At 46.5% G+C, this 27057-nt stretch overlaps 1 protein-coding gene and 1 long non-coding RNA gene across 4 annotated transcripts in view; one reads left to right on the top strand and one right to left on the bottom strand.

Annotated features, from left to right (window-relative positions):
• The window catches only part of ERF (ETS2 repressor factor), a 45162-nt gene that overhangs the window by 674 nt on the left and 17431 nt on the right, over window positions 1-27057 (top strand). The window contains exons 2-3 of one of the 3 annotated variants that reach the window (XM_087940111.1): window positions 5095-5299; window positions 8090-8175. In XM_087940111.1, coding sequence (XP_087796237.1) covers window positions 8112-8175 — 64 coding nt within the window. In that variant the 5' untranslated portion in view covers window positions 5095-5299; window positions 8090-8111. Of the gene's footprint in view, window positions 1-5094; window positions 5300-8089; window positions 8176-22559; window positions 22663-27057 lie in introns of those variants that run through there. The other 2 variants (XM_026715509.2, XM_087940110.1) reach the window with 2 other exon arrangements.
• Window positions 10535-25432, bottom strand: LOC148124968 (uncharacterized). The gene is made up of 3 exons (XR_015744863.1): window positions 25200-25432; window positions 18864-19035; window positions 10535-12551 (listed from the first exon to the last, which is right to left on the bottom strand). It is a non-coding gene; the product is annotated as an uncharacterized LOC148124968 (long non-coding RNA).

The raw sequence follows: 27057 nt of genomic DNA on the forward strand, positions 1-27057 counted from the left end.
GGTTAGGGAAAAGGAAAAAAAAATTAAGGGAGCCCCTTAATTTAAATCCGAAGGGGTGTGTGCCCGAGCCAAAACTGTTTTTACTCTTTGCGTGGCAAAGTGAATGGAGTTTAAAAAAAGAAAGCGCCTGAAACTTCATATGTGCCACATCTGCCAGGAGAACGTATTTGTTTTTATCTGGGTTTTTTTTTTTTTGAGCTAATAAAAATCTAACACTGCTGTATAAGGAAGGTTTGTTTTCTTCTGATTTTTATCGCAGATTGGACAGGAGATTTTTTTACCATATGCACAGTGTGCATGTATACACACACACACTTGCATAACTTGCCTATGGTCACCCAGTAAGTAACGTGGGCATATATAGACATTAGAATAACAGAATTGTTCTGTTCTGTTCCATATTCTATTCTATTCTTTTCTATTCTTTTCTTTTCTATTCTATTCTATTCTATTCTATTCTACTCTACTCTACACTATATTCTATTCTATTCTACTCTACACTATATTCTATTCTACTCTACTCTACTCTACTCTACACTATATTCTATTCTATTCTATTCTACTCTACGCTATATTCTATTCTATTCTACTCTACTACACTATATTCTATTCTACACTACTCTACACTATATTCTATTCTACTCTACTCTACTCTACACTATATTCTACTCTACTCTACTCTACTCTACTCTACACTATATTCTATTCTATTCTATTCTATTCTATTCTATTCTATTCTATTCTATTCTACTCTACTCTACTCTACTCTACGCTATAGTCTATTCTATTCTACTCTACTACACTATATTCTATTCTACACTACTCTACACTATATTCTATTCTACTCTACTCTACACTATATTCTACTCTACTCTACGCTATATTCTATTCTATTCTACTCTACTCTACTCTACACTATATTCTATTCTACTCTACTCTACTCTACACTATATTCTACTCTACTCTACTCTACACTCTATTCTATTCTACTCTACTCTACTCTACACTTCAATTCTATTCTATTCTATTCTATTCTACTCTACTCTACTCTATATTCTATTCTATTCTACTCTACTACACTATATTCTATTCTACTCTACTCTACTCTACACTATATTCTATTCTACTCTACTCTACACTATATTCTACTCTACTCTACTCTACTCTACTCTATTCTATTCTGCCAGTCTGTTCGAGAATAAGCATGCCTGCACTTCCAGGATTTGCATTTCAGGATGCCTGCCTCAGTTCCTCCCATCTTACACTGGCAGGACTTTGCTAGAATCCCAGCTATAGCAACTCCTCTCATGCTCCACAGATGTGCTGGATGACAACCAGAATTCTCGAAAAGGAGATTAACGCATCTGGAAGTCGAGCTCATTTTATTATGAGAATAGGTTTTATGGTTTGAATTGGTACGAATTTGGTATGGTACAGATTCGGTTGGTCAGCCAGGAGGAGTTGTATGAAAGGAAGTGTTAAGATTGTTGAACTAGGAAATACAGAGAGTCTTGACTTACAATGAGTAGAATAGAATAAGAGGAGAGTAGACTAGACTAGAATAGAATAAGAGAATAGAATAGAGTAGAATAGGATAGGATAGAATAGAATAAGAGTAGAATAGAATAAGAATAGAGTAGAATAAGAATAGAGTGGAATAGAATAGAGTAGAACAGAACAAAACAATATAGAATAGAGTAGAATTACGGAACAGAACAGAACAGAATAGAAATCAGGGCTGGAAGGGGCCTATTCTAATAATTTTTCTGAACTTTGGTAACTTGAAGGTCAACCAGATTCTGCTGGCTGGAGAATTCTGGGAGTTGAAGTCCGCCCATCTTAAAGTTGGTTTAGAAGAAAGGGATGCAGTTGGGAATCTTCACTTGTGAAACACGCGTACACACACACACACACACACACACACAGAGAGAATAGGGTTGCAGGATCCGCTGGTTGGATTCCCAGCCAGCCTGTCCATGAGGAGAGGGCGCTTCAAAGAGGCAGCAGGACGCTGTCCCCCGGTCAACACAACCTGCCGCCATGTGCCCAAGGACCTGCCTGGCCGCAAACTTCCCCCCCACCCCAGATAATTATAGAGAGAGAATAATAATGCTGCATTATTTATAAAGCGGACTATTTATACCGCGGGCCCAGAAGATGTGGCACCAGACCTCGGTGGCGGTGGATTGGCCTTCAGAGGATGACACCCCCCCACCCCCACACACATACAGACCGCCCCTACCCTCTCCGGGCTCAAGGGCAGGATGGGGTCACACGAGGTCCGTAAAAGGGGACTCGAAAAAGGATTTTCCCTCGCAATGAATGGCTGCGCGAAAATTAAACAAAACAAAAAAAATTTCAAAGGAAACCAGAGGTCAAGATTTGCAGCGGGAGGACGAAGGGGGAGAGGGATGGATTGTGTGGAGTGGGGTCTTCCATTGCTGGTCCTTGTATAGCCTCTCCCCCACCCCCACAACCTTGTCCCCTAAATACACGGATCTCCCCCCCCACACCCTCTTTTCATTCCATTCTCCCCGAGTTGTCACTTTTCATGCCTGGGGGGATAGTTGACATATTTTGGCTTGCTTACCCCACACCCCTACCAGCACATTGGTCGCCAGGGGTCAGCGGCAGGGGGCAGGACCCAGCATTCCCACATTCTCTTTAAACAGGTGCCAGAGCACAAACACCAGTTAACCCTTCGGACGCTGGTCCCGGCCTCCCCACTTTCCCTTCTCTTTTGTTCCTAGAGATCGTAAGAGGAATTTGAACCGGGTACTTCTCGGGCTTTTCCCATCCACGTTTACCTTTCCAGAGACCCAAAGAGACACCCCCTCCCACAAAAAAAAAAGGGTTTCAAAAAAAAAAAACAAGTCAGGTGAACAACCCTTCAGTTAGCGACTGCTCAAGAGTTACAAGGGTACAGGGAGTCCTCGACTTGCGACAGTTTGTTTAGTGACCAAAGTTACAACGGCAATGGAAAAAAAATGGACGTAGAGGCAGAGGTGGGCTTCAAAAATTTTAGCGATGGGTTCTCTGCCCGATTGCTGGGTGGGTGTGACCATGGGGAGTGTGGCCTAGTCGGCCTCCTGCGCCAGGGCAAGGATGGTGTTTTCCCCCCACCCCCCGGGCTCCGGAGGCTCTCTGGAAGCCGGAAATGGGCCCGTTTCCGGCCTTCCCAAACTTCCGGGAGGGCCGTTTTTCACCTTCCCCAAGCATGTCCTGCACTTACCTGCATCCAAAATGGGCTATGTGGGGTCTCCTGGGAGGAGCAGGGTGGGGTGGGTGGGGCCAGCCGGGAGTGGGATTTGGGACTTCTCCAAACGGTGCGGAATCTTAGCTAGAAGATCCCCCAAATTCCTGCGACCCCCACCAGCAGCCCCACCCCTGTGGAGAGCTGTTTTTTTACACTTAGGACGGTTGTAGCAACCCCACAGGTGTGTTATCAAAATTCTGAAAAAATCTGCAACTGCCTCGTATTTATGATGGTTGCAGAGTCCCCGGCAGTCAGGCAGCTCCCTTTGTGACCTTCTGACGAGCAAAGTCAGAAACGGGGAAGCCAGCTTCACTTCCCACGACCATCTTACTAACTTAACAAATGCAGGGATTCACTTAACGACCGTGGCAAGAAAGGTTGTGAAACGGGGCTAAATTTAATTAAGGACTGTCCCGATTAAATTTGGGCCTCAGTTGGAAAGACACTTCGATTCCTACCCTGGAAGAATTGGCTGCAGAAGTTGATGGAGTTGGCAGCAGGGGTGAGATTCTACCGGTTTGGACCAGTTTGGGTGAACCGGTAGTTCTGGCGATCATTTGGCTCCGCCCTCCTGCCCCTGCCCTTTTCCTGTGCTTTATTTCCTTGTTTTTGAGCACAGCTGATACGCCCGCGCATCAGCTGTTTTACTCACCGGGGAAGCAGAAGGTAAGTATTATTAGCTAAAAATTGTCTTTTCTAAATGCTAGGCATGTGCGCAAAATGTGCATTTGGCGCGAAGCGCGTGTTCACCGAACTGGTTGTTACCCCGGTTGAATCGCACCACTGGTTGGCAGAAACGGCAAAACTGACCACTTTGATTAAAAAAAAAAAGAACATAAGTACTTTTGTTTCCACATGGAAACCACTTCTGAACTTCGTGCTTGATGTGGAAAAGGATGAAGTTCTGACTTTCGGTTTTACAGATTAGACTGATTGACATTTACAGAAATGACTGGTTCATGCTATTATGGAAAAGCAAAAAGCTGCGATTTGATGCCAATGCCTTATTCTATTGCAACGGAGAGAGTCGGAAGTCAATGCTTCTTTTTCTCCCCCTTTATCTTTCCTCCCTTCTCTTCCCCCTTTCCCCTCCTCCACTCTCTGCTCCTGTATTTACTTTTGTATGTTACAATACCCTATAATTCAATTTAAAAAATGTTTACGAGAAATTTGGGGCTTAGTTGTGGTCGTAAAAAAGGGATGCAGTGGCTCAGTGGCTAAGATGCTGAGCTTGTCGATCAGAAAGGTCAGCAGTTCGGCAGTTCGAATCCCCAGCGCCGTGTCACGGAGTGAGCTCCCGTTCCTTGTCCCAGCAGCTTCTCCCAACCTAGCAGTTTCAAAAGCATGTAAAAATGCAAGTAGAAAAATAGGGACCACTTTAGTGGGAAGGAAACAGCGTCCTGTGCGCCTTTGGCGTTTAGTCATGCCGGCCACATGACCACGGAGACGTCTTTAGACGTCTTCGTAACGGATGAGCACCGCCCCCTAGAGCCGGAAATGACTAGCACGTATGTGCAAGGGGAACCTTTACCTTTACCTTACTGTGGTCATAAATTGAGGACTAATAGGCTAAAAGAGACCCAGTCTTCCGCTCTCCTCTTTTTAGGGAAGAAAAGATCTTTTGAAGCAGGAAAGAGGCAGGGTAGAATTCGGGACGGTACCAAGTACCCACGAACCCCGTTGGAAGCCGGGGCTTCATAAACCTCGCCCCGCTTTCCCTGGGAAAGCAGGAGTTTGTCCTTGTGAGCCCCGCCTCATCCCAAAGATGTGTCTCTATCTTTGTAGGCTGGGAAGAAGAGAGGGCTGGGTGCAGTCACAGATCAGTTGTTTATTTCTAGAGGTTGATGTACTAGACTGGAGCTGCGCTGCGAGACTTGCCAGCTTTCCTCGCCCAGCTGTCGGGTTGCTTGAAATCCCCCTCCTTTCTCCAACCTGATGCCCTCCAGTTGTGTCCTGGCCTAAAATTCCTGCCATTCCCAAGTCAGCAGGATTGCAGAAGGCTGCAAATCACAATCCATCTGGGGGATAAGTCTGTTCTAAAGGGTGAGATAATATATCATTCATATGTATGTGTGTATGTGTGTATATATATATATATATATATATATATATTTATATTATATCATTTGTTGCTCGCGTAAGATTCGAGTATCTAGCAGCGTTTGATGAAGTCTCATTCATCATCTTCAGGCTTGTGTCTCGGCTCTGTGCTTCTCTGAGAAGCTTCTCTGAGAAGCACAGAGCCGAAGACACAAGCCTGAAGATGATGAATGAGACTTCATCGAAACGCTGTGCCTAGATACTCAATCTTACGCGGAGAAAACCCGAACAACCAAAGATCCACATACAAATACCTGCGAGAACCTCAGAAAACAAATATATATACATTGTGATGATATATATACAAATATATATACATTGTGATGATGCGTGAATGGTATTTCGTGTGTGTGTATGTATGTGTGTGTATATACTGGGTCTTATGTTAATTTTTGCTCCAAAAGATGCATTAGGTCTTATTTTCCAGTTAGGTCTTATTTTCGGGAAAATACGGTTTCAAATGTGTCCACCTGGTTGACAATCTGAACTGGGGCTTATTTTCAGGGTAGGGCCTATATTACAAGCATCCTGAAAAATCATGCTAGGGCTTGTTTTCCATTTGGGTCTTGTTTTCAGGGAAACAGGGTACATACTGGTGGCTAAGTACCAGAGCTTTGATCCTGGGGCCATGGGGAAGCGGTGATGGTCTTGGTGGGGATCCATTGTAAATCACTATTTCATTCCTGTTATAACTTCGAGAATACTCGCTAAATGGCTGTAAGTTGAGGAATACCTGCACTTTTGTAGTGGCCTATGGAGATTCTCCATCATCCAGGTTATGGTTGTCCAAAGGTGCTTTTTTCTGGAGGCAACTGGACTTTCTGGTTTCTCTTTGAAGATGTTTCACTTCTCATCCAAGAAGCTTCTTCAACTCTGACAGGACTTCCCCACCATCCTGTCAGAGCTGAAGAAGTTTCTTGGATGAGAAGTGAAACATCTTCAAAGAGAAACCAGGAAGTCCAGTTGCCTCCAGAAAAAAGCACCTTTGGGACTACCCCTGTAGGTCATTTTCTTGTTTCTCTTTGAAGATGTTTTGCCTCTTGTCCAAGAAACTTCTTCAGCTCTGACTTGGATGAGAAGTGAAACATCTTCAAAGAGAAACCAGAAAGTGTAGTTGCTTCCTGGAAAAAAAAAAAAAGCACTATTGCGAGAACTGTGGCCTGGATGACTTGAGAATCTCCATAGACATTTAGCCGTGCACTTGGGGATGAACCCTGTTCGAATGGTTGCGGGGGTATGAACAGATTTCCAGAAAGAGTACAAATTACAGGAGCCATTTTCGCTTCAGTCTGAGATGCAGGAAGCATAGACTCGTCCCTGACAACCTGCACCCGTCTTCAACAGTGAAGGAACACACGGCAGAAAAATACCCTGCAGTCAAAAAGGCTTCACACATATTGGCCCTTCTCAGGTGACCCTGCGGACACAGATAAACCTGCAAGAGGCCTCAATGATCCCTAAAAGGATGCAAATTGCCAGCTGTCTGCAAGGAATATAAATCCTTCCATTCCCCACCATCCCGTTAGAGCTGAAGAAGCTTCTTGAAGGAGAAGCGAAAAGTCTTTAAAGAAAAATTGAGAAAGTCCAGTTGCCTCCTGAAAAAGCACCTTTCGTCGTGACTCTCAAGCTATTTCAGGAGTTTTATGAGTGGTCATTCAAGTGGGCATCTCAAGGAGGCAGATGACAGCATATTGAGATATAATATGTGTAAAAAATGCCAATACATAATACTTCATATAACTGCAGCCAGAAATTGCCTTTGCCCAGAACTGGAAACAAGACAACACTGCTTCCGACATAATGATAATAAAAAAGGTTTTAGAATGTGCAGAGATGGATAGGTTATCGATGGAATTAAAAGACAGAGAAGAAACGGAGTACTATGAGATCTGGAATTTATGGTACAATTGGTTGGAAGGTAGACGCAAAACTGATAGATGAAGGGTATGTAGGAGCTATGGTAAGATGAGATAAATACTATTTGTAATTTTGTAAATATTTGGTTTATGCTGAATACAGCAACAACTATGTAATATATAGTAGCAACCTACATAATTGGAAAGTAGGTCAATCCATGGCATGTTTGAAATATTTTTACCACCAGTTTGGTGGGCGTGGCTTGGTGTGTGCGTGCACACTTTGGCAACACGCGTGCGCCAAACGCACACTTTGCACAGGCGCAGAGGCGTTTTGAGTCACTGCCTGCAATCCTGCACTCGCCCCGACGCTTCAGCAATCGCTGTGCAAAGCAGCTGCGCTACAAAAGCAGGACATAAAGGTGATATGGGAACCCAGGCGGGCAGGTGGGCCCAACAGCAGAGTGTCGGAGAGAACGGGTTCGGTCTTCGCTGCTCATCGCCGCTACCGGCTCTGCAGAACTGGGCCGAACCCGTAGAATACCACCACAGATGTCAATGTGAATGAACGCCGATACTGGAAAGCGGTAATGAGTGGGAATGTGTTTTTATGATGAAAACATGACTAATAAAATTTATTTTATTTTATTTTTTAAAAAAGAGAAAGTCCACTTGCCTCCTGAAAAAGCACCTCTTGCGGTGACTCTCAAGCTATTTCAGGTGTTTTATGAGTGGTCATTCCTTCAACTGGGCATCGCAACGAGATGACAGCTTCAAACCTCAAACATAAATTGTGTTTCTCACCCAACCACCATCACCCCCCCCTTTTTTTTTTGCTTACTGCGTAACATTGGATTGTTGGCTTTTTTTGGCACAGCTGGAGCCCCCCTGGCAGTGGAATGCATTGTGGATGTCGACTGCCGCAGGCGAAACGGGATGGAGCCATGGCAGACTGGAGAGCAGGTTAGTGGCGCCTCCAACACGTCCCTGCCCTTTAGACCTGCTTGCTAGGCCTCACTTCCTCTCGCCCAAGGAGCCCTTCTACAGGTGTGTGTGTGTGTGTGTGTGTGCCTGCAGATGCGCGTGTCTTTCTCGGCATGCATGCTCCCGGCTGCCTCAGGTGTTACTAACGCGGTAATTAATAAAGTTAGGAATAATTTAGGCTCGCTCCCTAGCCACTAAGGCCGCCCACGCTTCCACGCGTAGTTACAGGGCTTCTAATTTTAGCGCTCGCTGTTTCGAAGACTTCGGTCTCCAGGGATGGCCCAGGCCCTTCGTTTGACCTGGAAGGGATACTGAAGAAATAAAGGATCATGAGGAGACGGTCCTCCCAAAAATCCCACGGCTTCAGAGGATCCATTCCTGTTTTGGCTCGTCTGCTCCTCGCTTCCAAAGTACATTGAATCCTTGACTTAGGATCACAACGGAGCCCAAAATTTATGTTGCTCAGGGAGACATTTGTTAAATGACCTTTTTTCGTTGTTGTTGTTGCCGCTGTTGGTCAGTGAATCCCTGCAATTGTTAAGTTAGTGACATGGTTATTAAGTGAACCTGGCTCCCTCCCCGACACCTGCCTGTCTGAAAGTCACAAAAGGGGATTGTGTGACTCCATCACAAATGCGAGCCGGTTGCCAAGCGTCTGAATTTTTATCATGTGACCCAGTGGTGGGATTCAAAATGTTTTTTACTACCGGTTCTGCAGGCGTGGCTTGGTGGACATGGTGTGGCTTGATGGGTGTGGCAAGAGAAGGATATACTGCAAAATCCCCATTCCCTCCCCACCCCACTAACCTGCTTTCCAGCTCCGTTCTCCTGTGCAGGGCAACCAAAGAAGACCCAGCCGATCAGCTGGGACTCGACGGAAGGCAGAGAATAGATGGGGTTGACAAGGCCAGTCAGAGGTGGTATTGGACGGTTCTCCGAACTACTCAAAATTTCCCCTACTAGTTCTCCAGAACTGGTCAGAACCTGCTGAATACCACCTCTGATGTGACCGTGGGGGGATGCTCAACAGTTGTATGCATGGAAAAACAGCCGTAATTCCTTTTCCTCAGTGCCGTTGTAACTTGGACTGGTCACTAAATGAATCAGTGGTAAGTTGAGGACTACGCTGGCTGGGGAATTCTGGGAGTTGAAGCCCACCCAGTTTAAAGTCACCAAGGCTGAGAAACACTGCATTAGAAGACACGGCTCCCTCTAATTAAGAAGGGAACAATACTTCTCCGAATGTTGAATTGTTGCATCAGTCAGTTACATCCAAACACACACACACACACACACCTACATATGCAGATAGGCACACTCACGGTACGGCACAAAAGTCACTTGTGTCTAAATGAGGCAATCGAAAACAAACATCTTTGTAATTACCCCCTTGAGACTGGGGTGCAGCCCCAAGGCCTGGAGGAGAGAAAGGTCCCCATGGAGATAGGCAGTGTGGGACAATGATGAGTGCACACACATACCGCGTGTATACAGCCCGAGCCTCTTGTTGCATTTCGATCTAGGGGAGCTGAGTTCATATCTCCTATTGATCAACCCGCCACTAGTGCATAGAGGCACCGTCAATCCAAAGATCCTTAAACATGGTAGCCCGGCTTACGGTGGTCGAAAAAGGGTTCCCATGCGTTTCCTGAACCGTTGCTTGGCATCTTCGTTAGCGTGACAGGCTAAGCGAAGTATTTCACGGCTTGTCAGGACTTGATCCCTGATCAGCTGCTATGCTAACCTGCTTTACGGTATAAAACTCAATAAGCTGCAATTCGTAAGCCACCAAGACGTCTAACGCTGGCTGGTAAAGTAAGCCTCAAGCCAGGATGATCAAGTCCTTCCATAGAGGACCTGTATACTGCACGAGTCAAAAAGAGGGCTGTGAAAATATTTACAGACCCCTCACATCCTGGACATAAATGGTTTCAACTCCTACCCTCAAAACGACGCTATAGAGCCCTGCACACCAGAACAACGAGACACAAGGACCGTTTCCCCCCGAAAGCCATCATTCTGCTAAATAAATAATTCCCTCGACACTGTCCAACTATTTACTAAATCTGCATTACTATTACTATTAATCCTCCCATCCTTCCTTTCACCCATCTCCTCCCACTTGACTGTGACTGTAATTTTGTTGCTTGTATCCTTACGATTTATACTGTCTCCTAGTATGATTTGATTGCTTATTGTACCCTATGACTATTATTAAGTGTTGTACCTTATGATTCTTGACGAATATATCTTTTATGTACATTGAGAGCATATGCACCAAAGACAAATTCCTTGTGTGTCCAATTCACACTTGGCCAATAAAGAATATTCTATTTTATTCTATAAACAAACCTTTCCTCATGCAGCATTTTAGCAGCAGCGAACAGTTTGTGTACAAGACATGGAAGGAGTTTCCAAGAAGGCACAACTGCCTGAAGTTTACTGTTTTGTGGGAAACGTGACACTATCCTCTCGGCGGTAGCTTCTCACCAGAATAACAATGCAAGGGTCATGGAAGAAGCCATGGGTTCGTCTGTGGAACTCACTGCCTCATGATGCATTGAGGGTCACCAGCTAGCCAAGTTTTGGGGGGTGGGAAAGCATGCAGTTTAATTTTAATTAAGTTCACCGATGGCAGTGGGTGGACCAAGTGTTCTCCTTGTTGGTTTGAATGGTTGAAAACTGCAGAGATGTGGGGTGGCACAGTGAAGTTCCTGCTGTGTTCCTGGACAGTTTTAAGAATAAAGGGGTTTGCCTTTATGTGAGGCAAAACCAAACACACATAAATTCCAACACGCCCAAATTTTCACTTGCCTTCTGTAAGGATACTCAACTTCCTTATGCTGAATTAGATCAGGTGTCGCATTCAGGTAACGAAAAAAGTGTGCCATCTTTATAGGGCACCCCTTTGTTTGAATGTTGCAGCTAAGCGAGAATGAACAAATCTCCATTTTGACTGAGAACAGGGCCCCTTCTCATTTGCTGGATTCACACATCACATTAAACCATAGTTTGCTTTAACCAGTCAGCCACTGGTTCTTATGATACTGAAAAAGTCCTAATTTCTGAATCCATTCTAGAAAAAATCACGCCATGATTTTCAGAGGCAATTTGACCACAACTCCCAGAATTCCTAGTTATATGGACTGTAACTCTTGGAGATTGTATTTGCAAGATATTCAGAGAAGGTTAGATTAGCCAATTGTGGTACTTTTACTCTTGGTTGGAAATCTTCCTAGCTTACAGTGATGAATCAAGGGTTAGAGAATACTAGATACGTAGGCTGACAATCTGCGGAGGGCCACTGGGTACTCCAGTTTACTAATAGAGGATAGCAGCAGCACTTAGACTTATATACCATTTCATAGTGCTTTACTCCGCTCTCTAAGCAGTTTAGAATGTCAGCATATTGCCCGCAACAATCTGGGTCCTCATTTTACCAATCTTGGAAGTCAACCTTTACAGGTGAGGAATCAAACTCCCAACTGTGGGCAGAGTTAGCCTGCAATACTGCATTCTAACCACCACAGTTCCTAGGATAGCCATGGTCGCAGAACACACTTAAGCCAACCTGTTGCAAACCTAAGCAGCTACTTTCACACAGTATACTGAAGGGTTTTGTGGAGGGGTTATAGTGGTTTTGTACAAACCCAGATCACTGAGTTAGTTTATCTTTCAGCATATGGTACCAAAACCAGAAATGGGTTGATTAATTAAACAGGGTAAGCAGGTCATGAGGACACAACTTTTAAGTCTCATGGAATGGCGGAATGTACTTATAAGCAAGCCGGTTTGGGATATTATTATAACACAGTAATTGACCAGGGAATAGCACAGAAATCTACTTCCAGCAGCAGTAGTATAATAACCTGATGACATATTCCGCAGTAGGAGAGATTTGGAAGAGAGATGAATCCTGTGCAAATTGAATTTGTAGCGGGCTTGTTCATTAGCGAAATCGTCAGCCTTTTTGCTAATGTAAACGCATATTTTTCAGCTCCCAAGTGCTGCTTGCGCATGCATGCCTACAAACGTATTTACCTACGAAAGGCCAAATCTCGGCAGTTTAAAATGACAGCTTAAATAAACATGAGGTGCTACCACCTGCAATTGTCCGACAAGCCAGGAACTCGCTCGGTTGCCATCTTAATCCCATCCTCCAACCCTTTATTTAAACAGAACGAAAAGCAGGCAAAACTCAGCATTGTAGCAGGCATGATGTAGCATGAATCTTTTTTGTTCGAGAAAAAGGATCCGTCCCAGCGCAGTCACCCGAGGGATGAGAGGAGGATCGACGAACGACTTGCTTAGTAACAGAAATCCAACTGCGGTCGTAAATTGAGAATGACCCGTAACTGCAAAGAAAAAAAAAAGTTAAAATCGGAAGATTGGGAGCAAAGATAGAAATCTTGTTTTCAAAGTTTTGGCGGCCAAACATCCCAATTTTTGAAAGTATTATCTAAGGTTTGCGGATTTTTCCAGCTCTTCTCTGCTATTAGGACATTGTTAAAATTTAAGAGGTACAGGTAATTCTCAACGTACAACGAGAAATGAGCCCAAATTTTTTTGTAGCGAAGTGAGACAGTTGTTAAGTGAGCTTTGCCCCGTTTTACGACCTTTCTTGCCATAGTTAAGTGAATCACTGCAGTTTAGTAGTAACACAGTTGCTACGTAAATTTGGCTTCCCCGTTGACTTTGTTTCTCAACAAGTCAAAAAAGTGTGATTCCAGGACACTGAAGCCATCATAAATATCAGCGAGTGGCCAAGCGTCCGAATTTTGATTGTGTGACCATGGAGATGGCTACAATGGCCACGAATGTGAAAAACTGCCATAAGTCACTTTTTTTTTTCAGTGCCATTGTAACTTTGATTGGTCATTAAACAAACTCATGTTAAGTCCAGGACCACCTGAACTGCAATCCAAAATACAGCCTGTGTAGGAGGTAAGAGACACAGAAAGTTTGCCTGGAATTCTGGGGTGATTTAGGCTAAACCAAGTTTTTTAAAAAATTACTGCTTTCAGGAAATCTCCTTTTTCCGCTCGTTTTTCTGTGAAGAAATCCTGAGTGGTTGTTTTCCCACGGAAACCCAACATGTTGCAATAGATTTTTGGGGACAAAATTGTAAAGAAACTGTGATGTGGCTGCATCCTAAAGCCAGCCAGTCTTCTCACGCAGCTGTGAATTGTGAAGGATTGGTGGACAAACTGCTTCTTCTTTTTTTTCTCTTTTGAAAAAAAATAAAAATCTGTCTTTTATTATTGACCTTCTCATTGGGAAGATAAGTTTCCATGGAAATCCATGACTCAAGAGCCACTGAAGTGGAATATCAAATCTAAGAGACAAAAGACAGTATTCTTCAGAGTTGGCATCCTTCAGTGGCTCCTAGCCTCTTCTAAGCTTGGTCCTCCAGAGATGACGGATTTCAACTCCAGTCATCACAGAGGTTAGAGAACTGTGGAGCTTGGAGTCTGTTTAATACATTTGCTCAGGTTGGGAGGACTTAAGAAGGGGGCAGGTGCTCTTGAAAATAAATTAGACAAAGGTGAGCTTTGCAACGCTAATCCATAACGTAGTTTGGTTTCAGCTTCATAAATTTCAGCTTTACAGACACTGGGGCATGGAAATCATGGTTTAAGGTTTAAGAGTGTGTGGAAATCCAACCAGTAGGGGATTGTTTCCCATTCTGACATTAGTCCTGGCACATTTTTTAGAGGCTGGGTGACCAAGGGAAGCCCTTAGATCAGGGGTGGGCAGCCGTGGGCCATTTACATCCTGTGGACTTTAAAGCCCACAATTCATGCACTAGTCAAGCTGGCTCAGGAACTCTGGGAATTGAAGTCCACCGGTTGTAAAGGGGGCATAGTTGCCTATCCCTGCCTTAAGCGAAGATGTCAAACCTTGGCAACTGTAACAGAGGTGGTATTCAGCAGGTTCTGACCAGTTCTGGAGAACCGGTAGGGGAAATTTTGAGTAGTTTGGAGAACCGTCCAATGCCACCTCTGACTGGCCCCGCCAATCCCATCTATTCTCTGCCTCCCGTTGAGTCCCAGATGACCGGCTGGGTCTTCTTTGGTTGCCCTGCACAGGAGAATGGAGCTGGAAAGCAGGTTAGTGGGGTGGGGAGGGAATGGGGATTTTGCAGTAACCTTCCTCTGCCACGCCCACCAAGCCACGCCCACAGAACTGGTAGTAAACTTTTTTGAATCCCACCATTGAACTGTAAAACTTGTGAAGTCCAACTCTGGTTGTGGAATTCTGGGAGTTGAAGTCCACAGGTTGTAAAGTTTGCCAAAGTTGGACACACCCTGCCTTAGATACCCCTGAATATATTCTTTCCATTGAGCCCCAAATTTCCATGGTTAAGTGAAACATTTGTTAAGTGAGTTTCACCCCATTTTATGACCTTCCTTGCCACGGGGGTTAAGTAAATGCAGTTGATAAGTTAGTAACACGGTTGTTAGGTGAATCCAGTTTCCGCGTTGACTTCACTTGTCAGAAGGTCGCAAAATGTGATCATATGAGCCGGGATGCTGCAACCATCATAAAATATGAGTTGCCAAAGACCTGAATTTTGATCACGTGAGGACAGGGAAGCCCCAAAGGTCATAAACTGTGAAAAATGTTGATAAGTCCCTTTTTTCAGTGCCGTTGTGACTTTGAACGGCCATTAAACAAGCTGTTGTAAGTTGAGGCCTACATTTAAATGGAAATTTCACTTGAAATTGACAGAGCTTTCCTTAGATCTCCACCAAGTTTTGTTTAGCAACCCAACCCCGAGAGACCAAGTTTTTCATACAATACTCCACTGCTAGATTGGACGTATTATCCCCTTAGCATTTGGGCCAGTGGTAGGATTCAATTTTTTTTTACTACCGTTTCTGTGGGTGTCGCCTGGTAGGCGTGGCTTGGTGGGCATGGCAGGCGAAGGATATACTGCAAAATCCCCCTTCCCTCCCCACCCGACTAACCTGCTTTCCAGCTCCATTCTCCTGTGCAGGGCAACAAAAGAAGACGCAGCTGATCAGCTGGGACTCAATGGGAGGCAGAGAATAGATGGGGTTGGCGGGCCAGTCAGAGGTGGTATTTGCTGGTTCTCCGAACTACTCAAATTTTCTGTTATTGGTTCTCCAGAACTGGTCAGAACACGCTGAATATCACCTCTGATTTGGGCCCAATAGGTAAGAGAATCCAAATGTCAATTCATTATCTTGGCAATCGGCAAGACTTGATTAAAACCAGACTGGCACTGTTGTTCCATTAGAACATTTGTTTGTTGCTTTTTAAGCTCTTTCTCCCTGCTACAAGGAATCACCCATTTCACAACAGCCCGGGGATCAATTGGGTGGGGTGGGAGTCACTGAGGCTGGCTCCAGGATTTGGGGAAAAAAATTAATGCATGTCAATCAGTAATATTTACCTGAAAATAAAGGGTGTGGTGCGTTTAGGGTTCTTCAGGGCAGTTCTGGGTTATTTTTTCAGTTGGCACCCTCAGGCTGTTCTTTTGTGGATGCCCTCAGACTATAGTTTCGAACTGTTAGCTTACATGTACCCTTCTGAAGCAGTCAAAACTATTTTTTTTCTTTTCTTGGTTCGCATTATTCCACAGAATTCATAGTATTCTTCTTAAGGTTGGCAACGTTCAGACGTTGGGTGAACTTCAACTCCCAGAATTCCTCAAGCAATTATGCTATATAGCTGGGCAATTCTGGGAGTGGAAATGCTATCCGTCTTATAAATGGCTGAGCTTGAGATACAATTGATTTATATCTCAGTATAAATCAGGGCAAAACCTGTTTGCTAATTAGAAGAGAATATTTCTAGCTTAGGGTTGAGCATTGGGGTCCTGGGTGCTCTCTGAGATTGGTGGTTTTATTGTCGGCATTTCATTACCAAACTAGATAACATCATCAGTGCTCTCAGCAAACCCTACTCCCTTGTGGCACTGATGATGTTACCTAGTTTGGTAATGAAAGGTCTGCAAGAAAACAACCAAGCTCAGATTCAGAGACCACCTATACTTTACCAGCTGCAAAGCGCTTGCTCTGGGCCCATTATAATTTCAACTGTTCATTAAGCAACTGGTCATAGGTCGAGAACTACCTGTGTATGTTATGATTTAACTCCCTTTGTGAATCCAGTCATACTCTTCTAGGCAATGTGCATTTGCAACAAATTTCCCATATATCCAACAAGGGATGCATTGGGTTAGTCCAGAGGCTAGCCCCCATAATCACCACAGGATTAATGCTTGTGTCGCATGCAACTTTTCAGGAGATACTTAGATAAATTGAAAAAGTGCAGTGGTGACCAAATCTGGACAAATTTTTTAAACTACTCGTACCTGCTAGAGCTTATTTCTTAAATATATACATAGAATTCTAGTCTAAGGTTCCCGGAGATGTTATTTAGGTTCTTGTTGTTAAATCTGGTGCTTTCCTAATGTGTTCGGATTAATCCCAGTTTGAGGAAGTGTAAACTGGCCCTCCCATCTTCCTTTCTCTTTCTTTAGTTATTTCCCTCCAAATCCTTTTCTGGAACTTTACAGCAACCTCTTTTTAAAAAATTCCACTTCCTTTTACACAGTTTCACTGTGTAAAATGACTATTTACTTTGGGGAGGGTGGGTGAAAAGGATGAAATACTATTTTTTTTTAAAAAAAAACCTCTTTGAGATGTCCAGAAAGACTTCATCACAAGGCATTGGACTTATTAGGTTGAGGGAGGCAGGGAGGGAGAAAGGAAGGAAGGAAAATGAAAAGGAAGAAAGGGACAGTAAGAAGAAAGGGAGTGAGGGAGTGAGGGAAGGAAAAGACAGTAAAGAAGGAGAGAGGGAGGGAAGGAAAAGACAGTAAAGAAGGAGAGAGGGAGGGAAAGAAGGAAAAGATAGCAAAGAAAGGAGGAAGGAAAATAAAAAGAAAGGAAGGGCCAGTTGAAATGAAAGGAAGAAGGAAGGAAAAGATAGTAAAGAAGAAAGGAAGGAAAATAAAAAGGAAGGGTCAGTTGAAATAAAGGAAGGGAGGGAAGAAGGAAGGAAAAGAGTAAAGAAGGAGGGAAGAAAGAAAAGACAGTAAGGAAAGAAGGAGGGAAGGAAAATAAAAAGGAAGAAAGGGCCAGTAGGAAGAAAGGAAGAGAGGGAACAAAAAAGGGAAGGAAGGAAGGAAGGAAAAGGCAGTAAAGAAGGAAGGAGGGAAGGAGAGAAGGAAAAGACAGGAAGGAAGGAAGGATCATAATCATAAGGACTGGAAATCTGGTCTGTTTAACTGAGGATTTCAGACTGCTAGGATTCAACTGGCTGATACATCTGGGGATTCCTAGTAGGATAGGAAGCTCTGCTCCCATTGTGGTACTCAAGAGCTCCCGAAGGATCCCTGTATCCAAATGGCACCTGAGGCAGGTGGGGTTCACACCCAGCGCCAGGCTGTGATGTGGTTGCTTTCACGTTGGCCAAGCATGCTGCATAAACCAAAGTGGAGCAATTTATAAACTGTGGTTAGGGCTTCTTGGGTCACGAGAAGAGCCAGTTGTGAGTGAATCACCCTTCTCCCTTGTCTGCAGCAAGTTGCTAAAATCCAGTTGCCTTCCTTGCTGCTGTTCGGAATTCCCCTTCTGTCTTTCCGGTAGTCAGACTTCCTGCCCATCTGACTGTCTTCCTTCCTTCCCTTTATTTATTTACTTACTCCAATGTTTACTCAGCCTTGGCTAGCTGAAGCTGGTGGACTTCAACTCCCAGAATTCCCCAGCTGGGAATTCTGGGAGTTGAAGTCCACCCAGTTTCAACTTCTATAGCCGCTCATCTCAACCCAGTGACTCTGGGCAGCTTGCAATTTTACAACTATTAAACAACTCAAACAGTTCAAAACAAAAAAACGACCAAACCCTAAAAACCTCCCAAAATATCTACTACTTGCAGCAAGCCGAGAGAGTTAACCAACAAACACCAAAGCCAAGAAACGGGGCCCTTAAACACGCATTCCAAGCCCAAAGCTTGGGTACCCAGCCAAGTTTTTAAAGCCTCAGAAAAGGCCAGGAGGGTTGGCGATCCAGAGGTCCAGATTTAGGGGGCCAGGATTAAGTCCCCCAAATTGAGGGATTAGCCCCCCCACCCCACCCCAATTGCAAGTCCTCTACAGGCTCCGTTTCTTTGGGTGCAGCTGCAAGATAATTTGGCGCTCTTGGCTGCGGTTCTCTCAGGGATTTCCCAGCTAGCCTCCCCTGCCCCCCCCCAATCCTAGCTGCGATCATTCTCTCTCCCTCTCTTCTCTTTCAGGGCAGCATGGAATCTTCCACACTCCCCAACGTGCCTGGACAAAGATCCCGCCCCATTTGCATTCTTTCAAATTTGCTGCTGCCTGCCGTATGCCCCGTGGCCCCGGGAACGAACAATTGTTCTGCTCCCATCCTCATAATGCTGAGTTTTCTCAGGATTCTGGCAAGCCCTCGGGTGCGTCCCACCCGGTGCTTTGCCATTATCGGCCCAGGCGGCCTCCCACACACGGGAGCATCCTAACCATTTTTTTTTTTTTTTGGCCTTTTCAGGAGAAATGTTCACCCAAAGTTAGCAGGACTTTTTTTTTAAAAAAAAGCTTCATGCTTAAAGTCATAGGCCAACCCGAAACTCGGTTCTTCCCCCGGTAACGTGGATTTGGATGGTGGGTTTGCAAGAACCTGCTGGGATGAAAGGTGGGAGGCCTAGTTCCTGGGTGCACTCAGCCTGTGCGGTGGTTGTGTTCAGCAAAGCAGAGCCGTTGGCCTCGTTCAGCAACGATTGGCTTCGCGGGATGAGCAACTTCTGCAAACCAAGTCAGAAGGTTTGAGTCAGCTTCCCAGAGAGCTTTGGCTGTAGGACAGAATAGAAAATATGTATATAAAGATATTAATAATAATGTTGCAGATAAAAGGCCATTTTTTCCCTGACAAAGGAAAAAAATCGGTAGTTTCTACATTATTTATTTAGTCTTTCTTCCTTTCCTTTTCTGCCTTTCATTCTTTCCTTCCCTTCCTCCTCTATTTCTTTTTTCTTTTTTTTCTATTCTTTCCCTCCTTCTTTCCTTGTCTTTCATTTTTTTCTCTGCCTTCCTTCTGTTCCTCCTTCCCTTTTTTCTTTCCTTCCTTTCCTCCCTCCCTCCCATCTCTTATATTCTTTTCCTTTCTTCCTTTATAGCTGCCCATCTCACGTGTGATCCTGGACAATTCCTCGCATTAAAACAACCAATAAACCAAATACAATGGTCCGTAAAGAACAATTAACTCCCCTAAAACCCAAGGAAAGCCAACATTTAGAACCAGGCAACACAACAAGCAGGCAAATGCAAGTCACGTGTCTAATCAATGCAGCCCCCTCGTAGGCTGCTTCGGACCACTTGGCGGATTCCCAGGTACTTTGATATATTAGTTGATAAAAGTAACCCCCCCGCCCCCCATGGTTTGCTGCGTCTCCCAGGTCTGTGGGAGTGGGTCTAACCTCATTTGTCTGCTGCTGGTAGGGCAGGTGCCCTGGAGGTAACTGCCAGGGTCTGCCAGAGTGGCCAAGCCAGTTGTGATTAGCTTGTCCCCCGCCGAAGCCTGATCCCTGCTTAGCTTCAACAAACCTAATAGCATCATGTGCTTTCAGCCCATTGTCTGGACATTCTTCCTTAGCCATTCATCTTATCATCTGCTTTTATACCCTTTCTCTACTCCTCTAGGCTGTTTGCAGAGGGCCTTTTTAGTTCTTTCCTCTTCTCTTCTGCTTTGTTGCCATCACGGACATGTTTGTTTAAAAATCTATACCTCCAGGGCATTTGCAGCAATAAACCGTAAATCTTTCTCTTTTAAGACCTCAACTCCACATCCTTCCCCTCCTCCGTATATAGAGACGGTTGCAGTTTGGGCTTCTGCTTGAGGTCTAGAATACTGTCAGCCTCTGGATAAAGTATTCCCGATTATGTCCGGCAAAAGGGTAATCCGCTGGACTTCATCCTTGGAAGTCTGCTTCAAAAGCCTCCTACCCCATCCTTAAACACAAGGAGAGGGCGTCTCGTTTGGGCTCCTGGGCAGGTTTGTGGTGAAGATACAAGGCCTGCAAATATCTCTGAGATAAAAGCACTGAATGGAAACACATTTGTTCCTCCTTTTACATTCTGCTCCATTCTTCCATTCTCTTCCCAGCGATTGGGTTCAATCACGCACTTATCGGTAGTTCTTGATTTACGACCGGTTGTTTAGTGGCCAAAGTTACAGCAAGGCCTGAAAAAGCACACAGATTCGAAGATCTGATGGTCGCCCCCTCCCCTCCCCGTGTGGTCACTCAGCAACCAGCCCCCCATTTATGGCTGTTTGCTATATCTTGCAGTCAAAACGTCCACATTTTACAAATAATGATTTCTGAAAACTGGCGTTTTGTTTTTAGCAAAATCGGTCCACAGCAAGTAATCGGTTTACTTTACGACTGTGGTGTTCATTTTATGACTAATGGCCACAGCAAAAATTGTCATGAGTTTGGTCACATATGGGTGACCTGTATCATGACTGATACGACTTACAACCATAACGAGCAGGCCTTTAGGATTATACGTCAATGACTACCTGTAGACTAAATGAAAAATTCAGGCACATAGTGCAGCACCTGGGGACCAGGTTATCGTGTGAAATTACAGAGTTTTACATGAACAATGTGTGAAGCATGCTACGAGGTTGAAATTTTAAAGTTATTTGGGATGATGTTGTAGTTCTTATTTATAAAATAATTGTTTATATTATGTTTTATTTTTTTAAAGTACTTTTAGGCCATCTTTTAGGGCACAAAGCCCCCTCAAGGCAGCTATTAAGGTACCGTAAAACAGTGTGACAAAACAAACATTAGAATTAATACAATGCAGCGATGACAATAAAATGTCACACCCAAAAATACTGAGACCAGAAAAACACTGTAGTCAAAAACCACAAAAATGAAGACAAAAACATGGAAAATAAATGGAACTCCCCCCCCCCCGAAATCTTGTTAGGACGCTCCTGGGAAATATTGGATCTGTCTTTTAGCTCTTAGTTGTTTATTATTATTACTATTACTATTACTATTATTATTACTGTGATTTGGGAATGATAACCAGAGACTAAGTATTTCGTTATGACAGTTGTATAACTGTTTGTTTTGAGAAAACTGTGATGCAAATGTGTAAGGAAGACACTCTGCCATCCAGAGTTTCATTTTTAGACAGATAGTGGAAGTGGTTAAATCTCTATTTAAGCTGCAGTCTTGCACAGTTCTGAGAGTAAACACCAAAGACAAAGGCTGCAAGAGGCTATTCTCCACAACCATACCCAAGAAAACCTGCCATCTAGACCAGAAAGGACTCGATTCCTTCTGCTTCCTCTAGACCAAGATACTCCCCACTGATTTTACAACGCGGCCCTGCAATCTTTTCTCAGAGCAGTGAATTCACAGAGCCCTCAGAGCAGAGCCCTTCACAGCTACACCAAACTTTGGACCCTATAAATTCCAAATTTTGAAAAGGGGCTCACGATAAGCACACGGGCTTAACTTCTGCATACAGGTAATCCTCGACTTACAACAATTCATTCCGTGACCGTTCAGTGACAATGGCCCTGAGAAAAAGTGACTTATGACCGCTTTTCAGAGTTACGACCTTCGCAACATCCCCATGATCATACAGTCAAAATTCAGATGTTTGGCCACTGGTTCCTATTTATGACGTTGCAGCATCCTGGAGTCACCTTTTGGCAAGCCAAGTCCATGGGGAAGCCAGATTCCCTTAACTGTGCTATTCACTTTACCAACTGCCACGATTCTCACTTAACAGCTTTGGCAAGACAGGTCATAAAACGGGTCAAAAGCTCAATTAACCAACGCCTCGCTGAAGCACAGACATGTTGGGCTCCACTGTGGTCGTAAGTCGAGGACTGCCTGTTTCTGGAGTTCCGAAATTCATTCATCCCTCCTCCCCCCCGTGTTAATATAAGGTTATATAAGTTTTCTTTTTTTCTTCTTTTTTCCCCCCCCCCTTCAAAGGGTTCGCACACCTTAAGCCGTTGCAAAAACAAAAAAAAAGTCTTCGGGGGGAGTTTGTCCCGGTTCTCTCTCGCGCGCGTCTCCGGGCATCTTCCGGCCACCACTCTAGCTAAGCTAACCAGCCAGCCTTCTTCCTCCTCCTCCTCCTCCCCCGCCCCCGCAAACAGCCATCCCACCCAAGGTGCCGCCCGCCGCCCCTTTTAACTCTCCCCCCCTCCCCCCCCCACCCCGGTCGTGAGCTCTGTGGGCGGAGCCGAGGGAGGCTTTTGAGGCGGAGAGGCGGGCTCAGCGTGTCTATGGCGACGCGGCGGTGACGTGCGACGGGGGGGGGGCGTGGGCGTCCCCGGCTCCATATGAAGCCGAGGGGGGGAAAGGAGGGGGGCCAGAGCCCGAGACCGACCCGGCGGCTTGGAGGCTGCGGCGCGCGAGGAGCCATGAAGACCCCGGCGGACGCAGGTGGGGACTGCCAGAGGGTCCCACGTTGATGCTTCGGGGTGCGGGGGGTTGGAGGAGGAGATGCGGCGGCGGCGGGGGGGGTCTGTCGGTGGATGACCACCAGGACACGTGGGCTGGAAAGTTGGAGGGATGCAGGCAACTTAACTTCCATCCCCCAGCCCTCCGCGCCCGCCGTCCGTCCGTCCGTCCCTTCTCCTCTGCCTCGCTGTTCTCGGGGATCGGAGCGGGGAGGCGACCCGGGGCGGAGGTGGCGGGGGGAATGAATGAGGCGCGGGGACGAGGGACGAAGGGGAAGGGCCGGGCGAGATCCAGGAGCCGCCGGCGTTGCTCCCTAAGAGAGACCAACTCGGGGGGGACATCGAAGCGGAGACAGAGACTGGGGCGGGGGGACAAGTCCTCCAAACGTGCTGGCTTACCCCCACCCCACCCCTCCGCCTCACCTGAGCTCTGGGAGGTGCGGCGGCTGATGGAGTTTGTAGTCCGCCCACCGGGCCGGCGCCCAATGGGGTGGGGAGGGGACGGGAGAAGGAGGAGGAGGGGGCTTCTGGAGAGGAAGCGGCCGGCGCCTCCGATCCGAAGCGGGACGTGCTGGCGGGGGGCTCGCCTGCCTTCTTGGGGTGCAGCCGCCATGGAGGTTCCTAGCTGGGAAAAAGGGAGAGGAATCGTGGTGCGGGCGAGGTCCCCGGCTCTCTCTCTCCCGACTCTCCACCCCCCCGCTTCCCGATCGCCCGCCTGCTTGCCTAAGGCTCCGGCCGGGAAGGGAGACAGCGGGCAAGAGTTTGAGCCGCCGCCGTCCCCCCGCCCCGGGAGGAAGCGGCTCGGCCAGGGAGAGAAGGGAGGGCGAGCGAGCGGGACAACGCAGCCCGTCGCAACGCTCCGGAGTTTGTGGGAAGCGGACCTGTTGCATTTCCTTTCCCGGCGCCTGCTCGGCTCCTTCTTCGCAAGTCGGCCGCCTGCCTGCCTGCCTTCGGGAGCCAAGGATCGGCTGCGGGAGTCGAAGTGGGGACCCCCCAATAAGACTTCGGGAGGGGGTGGAATAAATGGGGCGGCTTTCCGAAGGGGGGAGCAGCCCTCCTGCTGCACCCCCTCCTGGTTAAACGCCCCCCACCCCGTCACACACACACACACACACACACACACACACCGTTCCGCCACGAGTCCCGGGGCGGTTTCGAGGGGGCCGCCGAATGAATGGGGGCGGCGGAGTGGATCTGAGGGGGTGGATCGCGCGCGGGAGCGAGCGTGGCATTTGGGAAAAGAAAAAGGCCTCGGATCGAGGCTCTCTTTTCTTCCCCCCCCCTCCCCCCAACAACTCTCTCTCCCCCCCTCCCCCTCCCTGCCGCCAATCACCGGGGGGAGGGACGGTACTTTCCTTCTGTCAACTTCTGGCACTTGGAAGGAGAAGGAAATAAATCCAGATTTGTGTGTATGTGGTTGTGGTGTGTGTATAGGGGGGGGGAGGGAAAGAGAGAGTTGCTGATTTCAGAGAGGGTTGCACGGAGACGAAGCGCCACGTTGCTGCTGCTGCTGCTCAACGGGCTGAAGCGTCCAGCGTGAAACCGGGGACGGCGGGCGTCGTAATCCGGAGGCAGGATCAACTCGCTTCCTAGTGAATCTAGCCGCGTTTAGGAGGGAGGGGGCTCTCTCTCTTTCTGTGCCCCCCCCTCCCGCCAGCTCTCCCCTCTATACGAAACGCGGAAGCGCTGCAAAGCTTGGCAACTGGGGTGGGTGGGTGTCCGGGCCAGGAGGGGGCTGGGGGGGTGCAGGAGAACCCCAGGGTGGGATCGGTATTTTTTTTTATCCCCCACCCCCCCTTTAAACCCCGCTCCCCGCCTCCAATCTCGCGGGCCGTTCTCCAGCGTCGTCGGAATGGCCTGTGTCCCGCGAGTGGCGGCGGGGGGGGGAGAGGAGGCGGAGGAAAAAAAAGTTGCAAAGCTTTTCCGAAGTGGAAATCGGGCTGTTTCCAAAAAAAAACCCAACAAAACACACACACACACAAAACTTTTGTTTCCGACCGACAACGCGACGTTTAAGGTGGGCCGTGGAGGGAGGTGTGAAAAAAATCTCTCTCTCTCCACTTCCCCCCCGTCGCCCCAAAATCCGAAGCAGGGACGTAGATCTAGATTGAAGAAGGGGGCGAAGGGGGGCGCGAACCGCCGAGATTTACGCTAACTTTTTAAGCAAAGTTGGAGGCGACCTTAAGTCTCTAACCTCGGTCTTGCCCGGGGGGGGGTTGGTTGCTTGGTTGGTGGGGGAAGAGAGGGTGGCGGCGGGTTAAACTCTAACCTTAAACCCAGGACTTTAACCCTCTTAAGAAAAGAAATCTGGGGTTGAGGGGGGGGGGGCGGTTGGGCTTTGCAAAAGTCCCGCTTTCCTTCAACGCCAAACCCCCCTCCCCCACTACGCCAGCCTTCCCACCTCGGTTGAAACTCTCAATCCCGGGGGGAGAGGAGTTTTATTTTATTTTTTTTCCTCCCCCCCCCGCACACTCTTCTCCTCCTCCTCCTCCTTCGGGGTTGGAACAGGGTGGCGCTTACCCGGGGATTCTTGCGGAGGGGCGCTTTTCAAAAACGGCTCTCGGAGGAAATTCCGCGGCGGACGAGTTTTTCTTTTTCCCCTTTCTTTTCTCTCTCTCCCCCCCCCCCCCCCCCCATTTTTTAAAAATAAATAAATAAGGTCTCGGTGGACTTTTGCACCCGGGAAAAGAGAGTGGGATGGGGGAAGAAAGGCGACCAAAAACTGCCTTTGCGTGAAGATCCGTTTGTTTGAAAACGGCTTTAAAAAAAAACCAAAAAGAATTCGGGTGGGAGTGTAAATAAAGGGGTGTGTGTGTGTGTGTGTGTGTTTTATTTGCTTTTTGCAAAAGCTCTGGGGAAGCATTGCATAGATTCTTTCTATCTCCCCCCTTTTTTTAAACTCCCCTCTTTCTTCCCCCCTCTGGTTTTGTTCAGTGCTTCCACCCCTCCCCCTTGGCGCCACCTCTCCCCCTCCCCTTCCTTGCCTGATTGTCTGTCTACTGGAATCTTGTCTCTCTCTCTCTCTCTCTCTCTCTCTTTTTTTTTTTAAGTGCCTCTTTTGCTTCTGTTCAGGCTTGTCTTCCCCTTCGCACCTCCTGTTTGCAATCATCAAGGCCAGCTCCAAACTACTTTTCTCCTCCTTTCCCCCCCCCCAAAAAAAAACTCTGGGAAAGTTATTTTCTTTTAGGCGCCTGTTTAAAACACGCACATGGGAAAACACGCACACACACACACACAAAACGCAGCCACACACAGCAACACCCCCTAATCATAATAATTCTTTGGGCCTTGCCCAAACTGCTAACGAAATAAATCTGCAGTATAGCAACTTCTCCAGGCTTGGAAAACCCCACAAAGTGCACCCAGGGCTTCCCCACCCCTCCCTCCTTCCTGGATCTCTCTCTCTCTCTCTCTCTTTTTTTTTTTTTTTTTGCACCCACACTTAATTTTTCCAGAGCCTGAAACTTTTTTTTTTTTCCTCTTCAAAATTGTGTGTGTTTTCAGCCACAGCTTCTGAGTGTGCAGTGATGGAAAAGGGGGCAGGCAAAAACAGTTGCCTAGTAAGTGGTGGGGGTGTTTTGAGTTTTTCTTTCCGCCTCCCTCCCTTTGGCATGTTGCAAGCACCAAGTCTTTTGATGTGGGTTCCTTTTGCCTGGGTTGAAGCCCCCCCCCTTTGCTCAAAGGCAAGAGAATGCTCTGTGTGTGTGTGTGTGTGTGTGTGTATCTTTAAGGCCCTGTTGGCATCAGGGAGTGATGTAATATTAAGGGTTTTTTTTTTTTCCCCCTTTCTAAAGCTGGGATTGAATTCCAGCCCTTTTAGCTTCTGGCTCCAGGGATTAGTCACAGGGGTGGTGTGGTTTAGAGTGTGTGTTAAGGAGGGGGCATGATTTAAAGAGACACCAACACGATTTCAAGTTCTCTGCTCCACACACAAACACACACACACACCCCTTTTTTTTTCTTGTTTATTTTTTATTTTTTTTGCCTGGCTGCGCATATCATCTTCCAGGAAATCCTCAACAAATAATTACGGTCCAAAATAGACTTTCATTCCTAGGGAAGACGCAGCTTGCAGAACTGGCTTTGAAGTATAGCAAACCAGACAGAAGTGGGGGGGGAGTGGGGTGTGGGGGGGAGAAGGAAAGTGTCTTAAGATGGAGTCCCCTTTCAGCTGAGGTTTGAAATTTAAAATATATTATATATATATATATATATATATGGCACGTGTGAGAGCTGTTTGAGCCCACAGACACTCAGAGCTCCCACACAGGCCCTGGGCTTTCAGTGGAAAATATGAACTGCTGGCCAAAAAAGCCTGCTGTAAAAAAAAAAAGAAAGAAAGTTGGATGTCGGGATTGGAAACACTCACCGCATTGTG

Source organism: Pseudonaja textilis, chromosome 10, assembly GCF_049901715.1.
Source record: "Pseudonaja textilis isolate UNSWEBS1 chromosome 10, rPseTex1.2, whole genome shotgun sequence".
Taxonomy (NCBI): domain Eukaryota; kingdom Metazoa; phylum Chordata; class Lepidosauria; order Squamata; family Elapidae; genus Pseudonaja; species Pseudonaja textilis.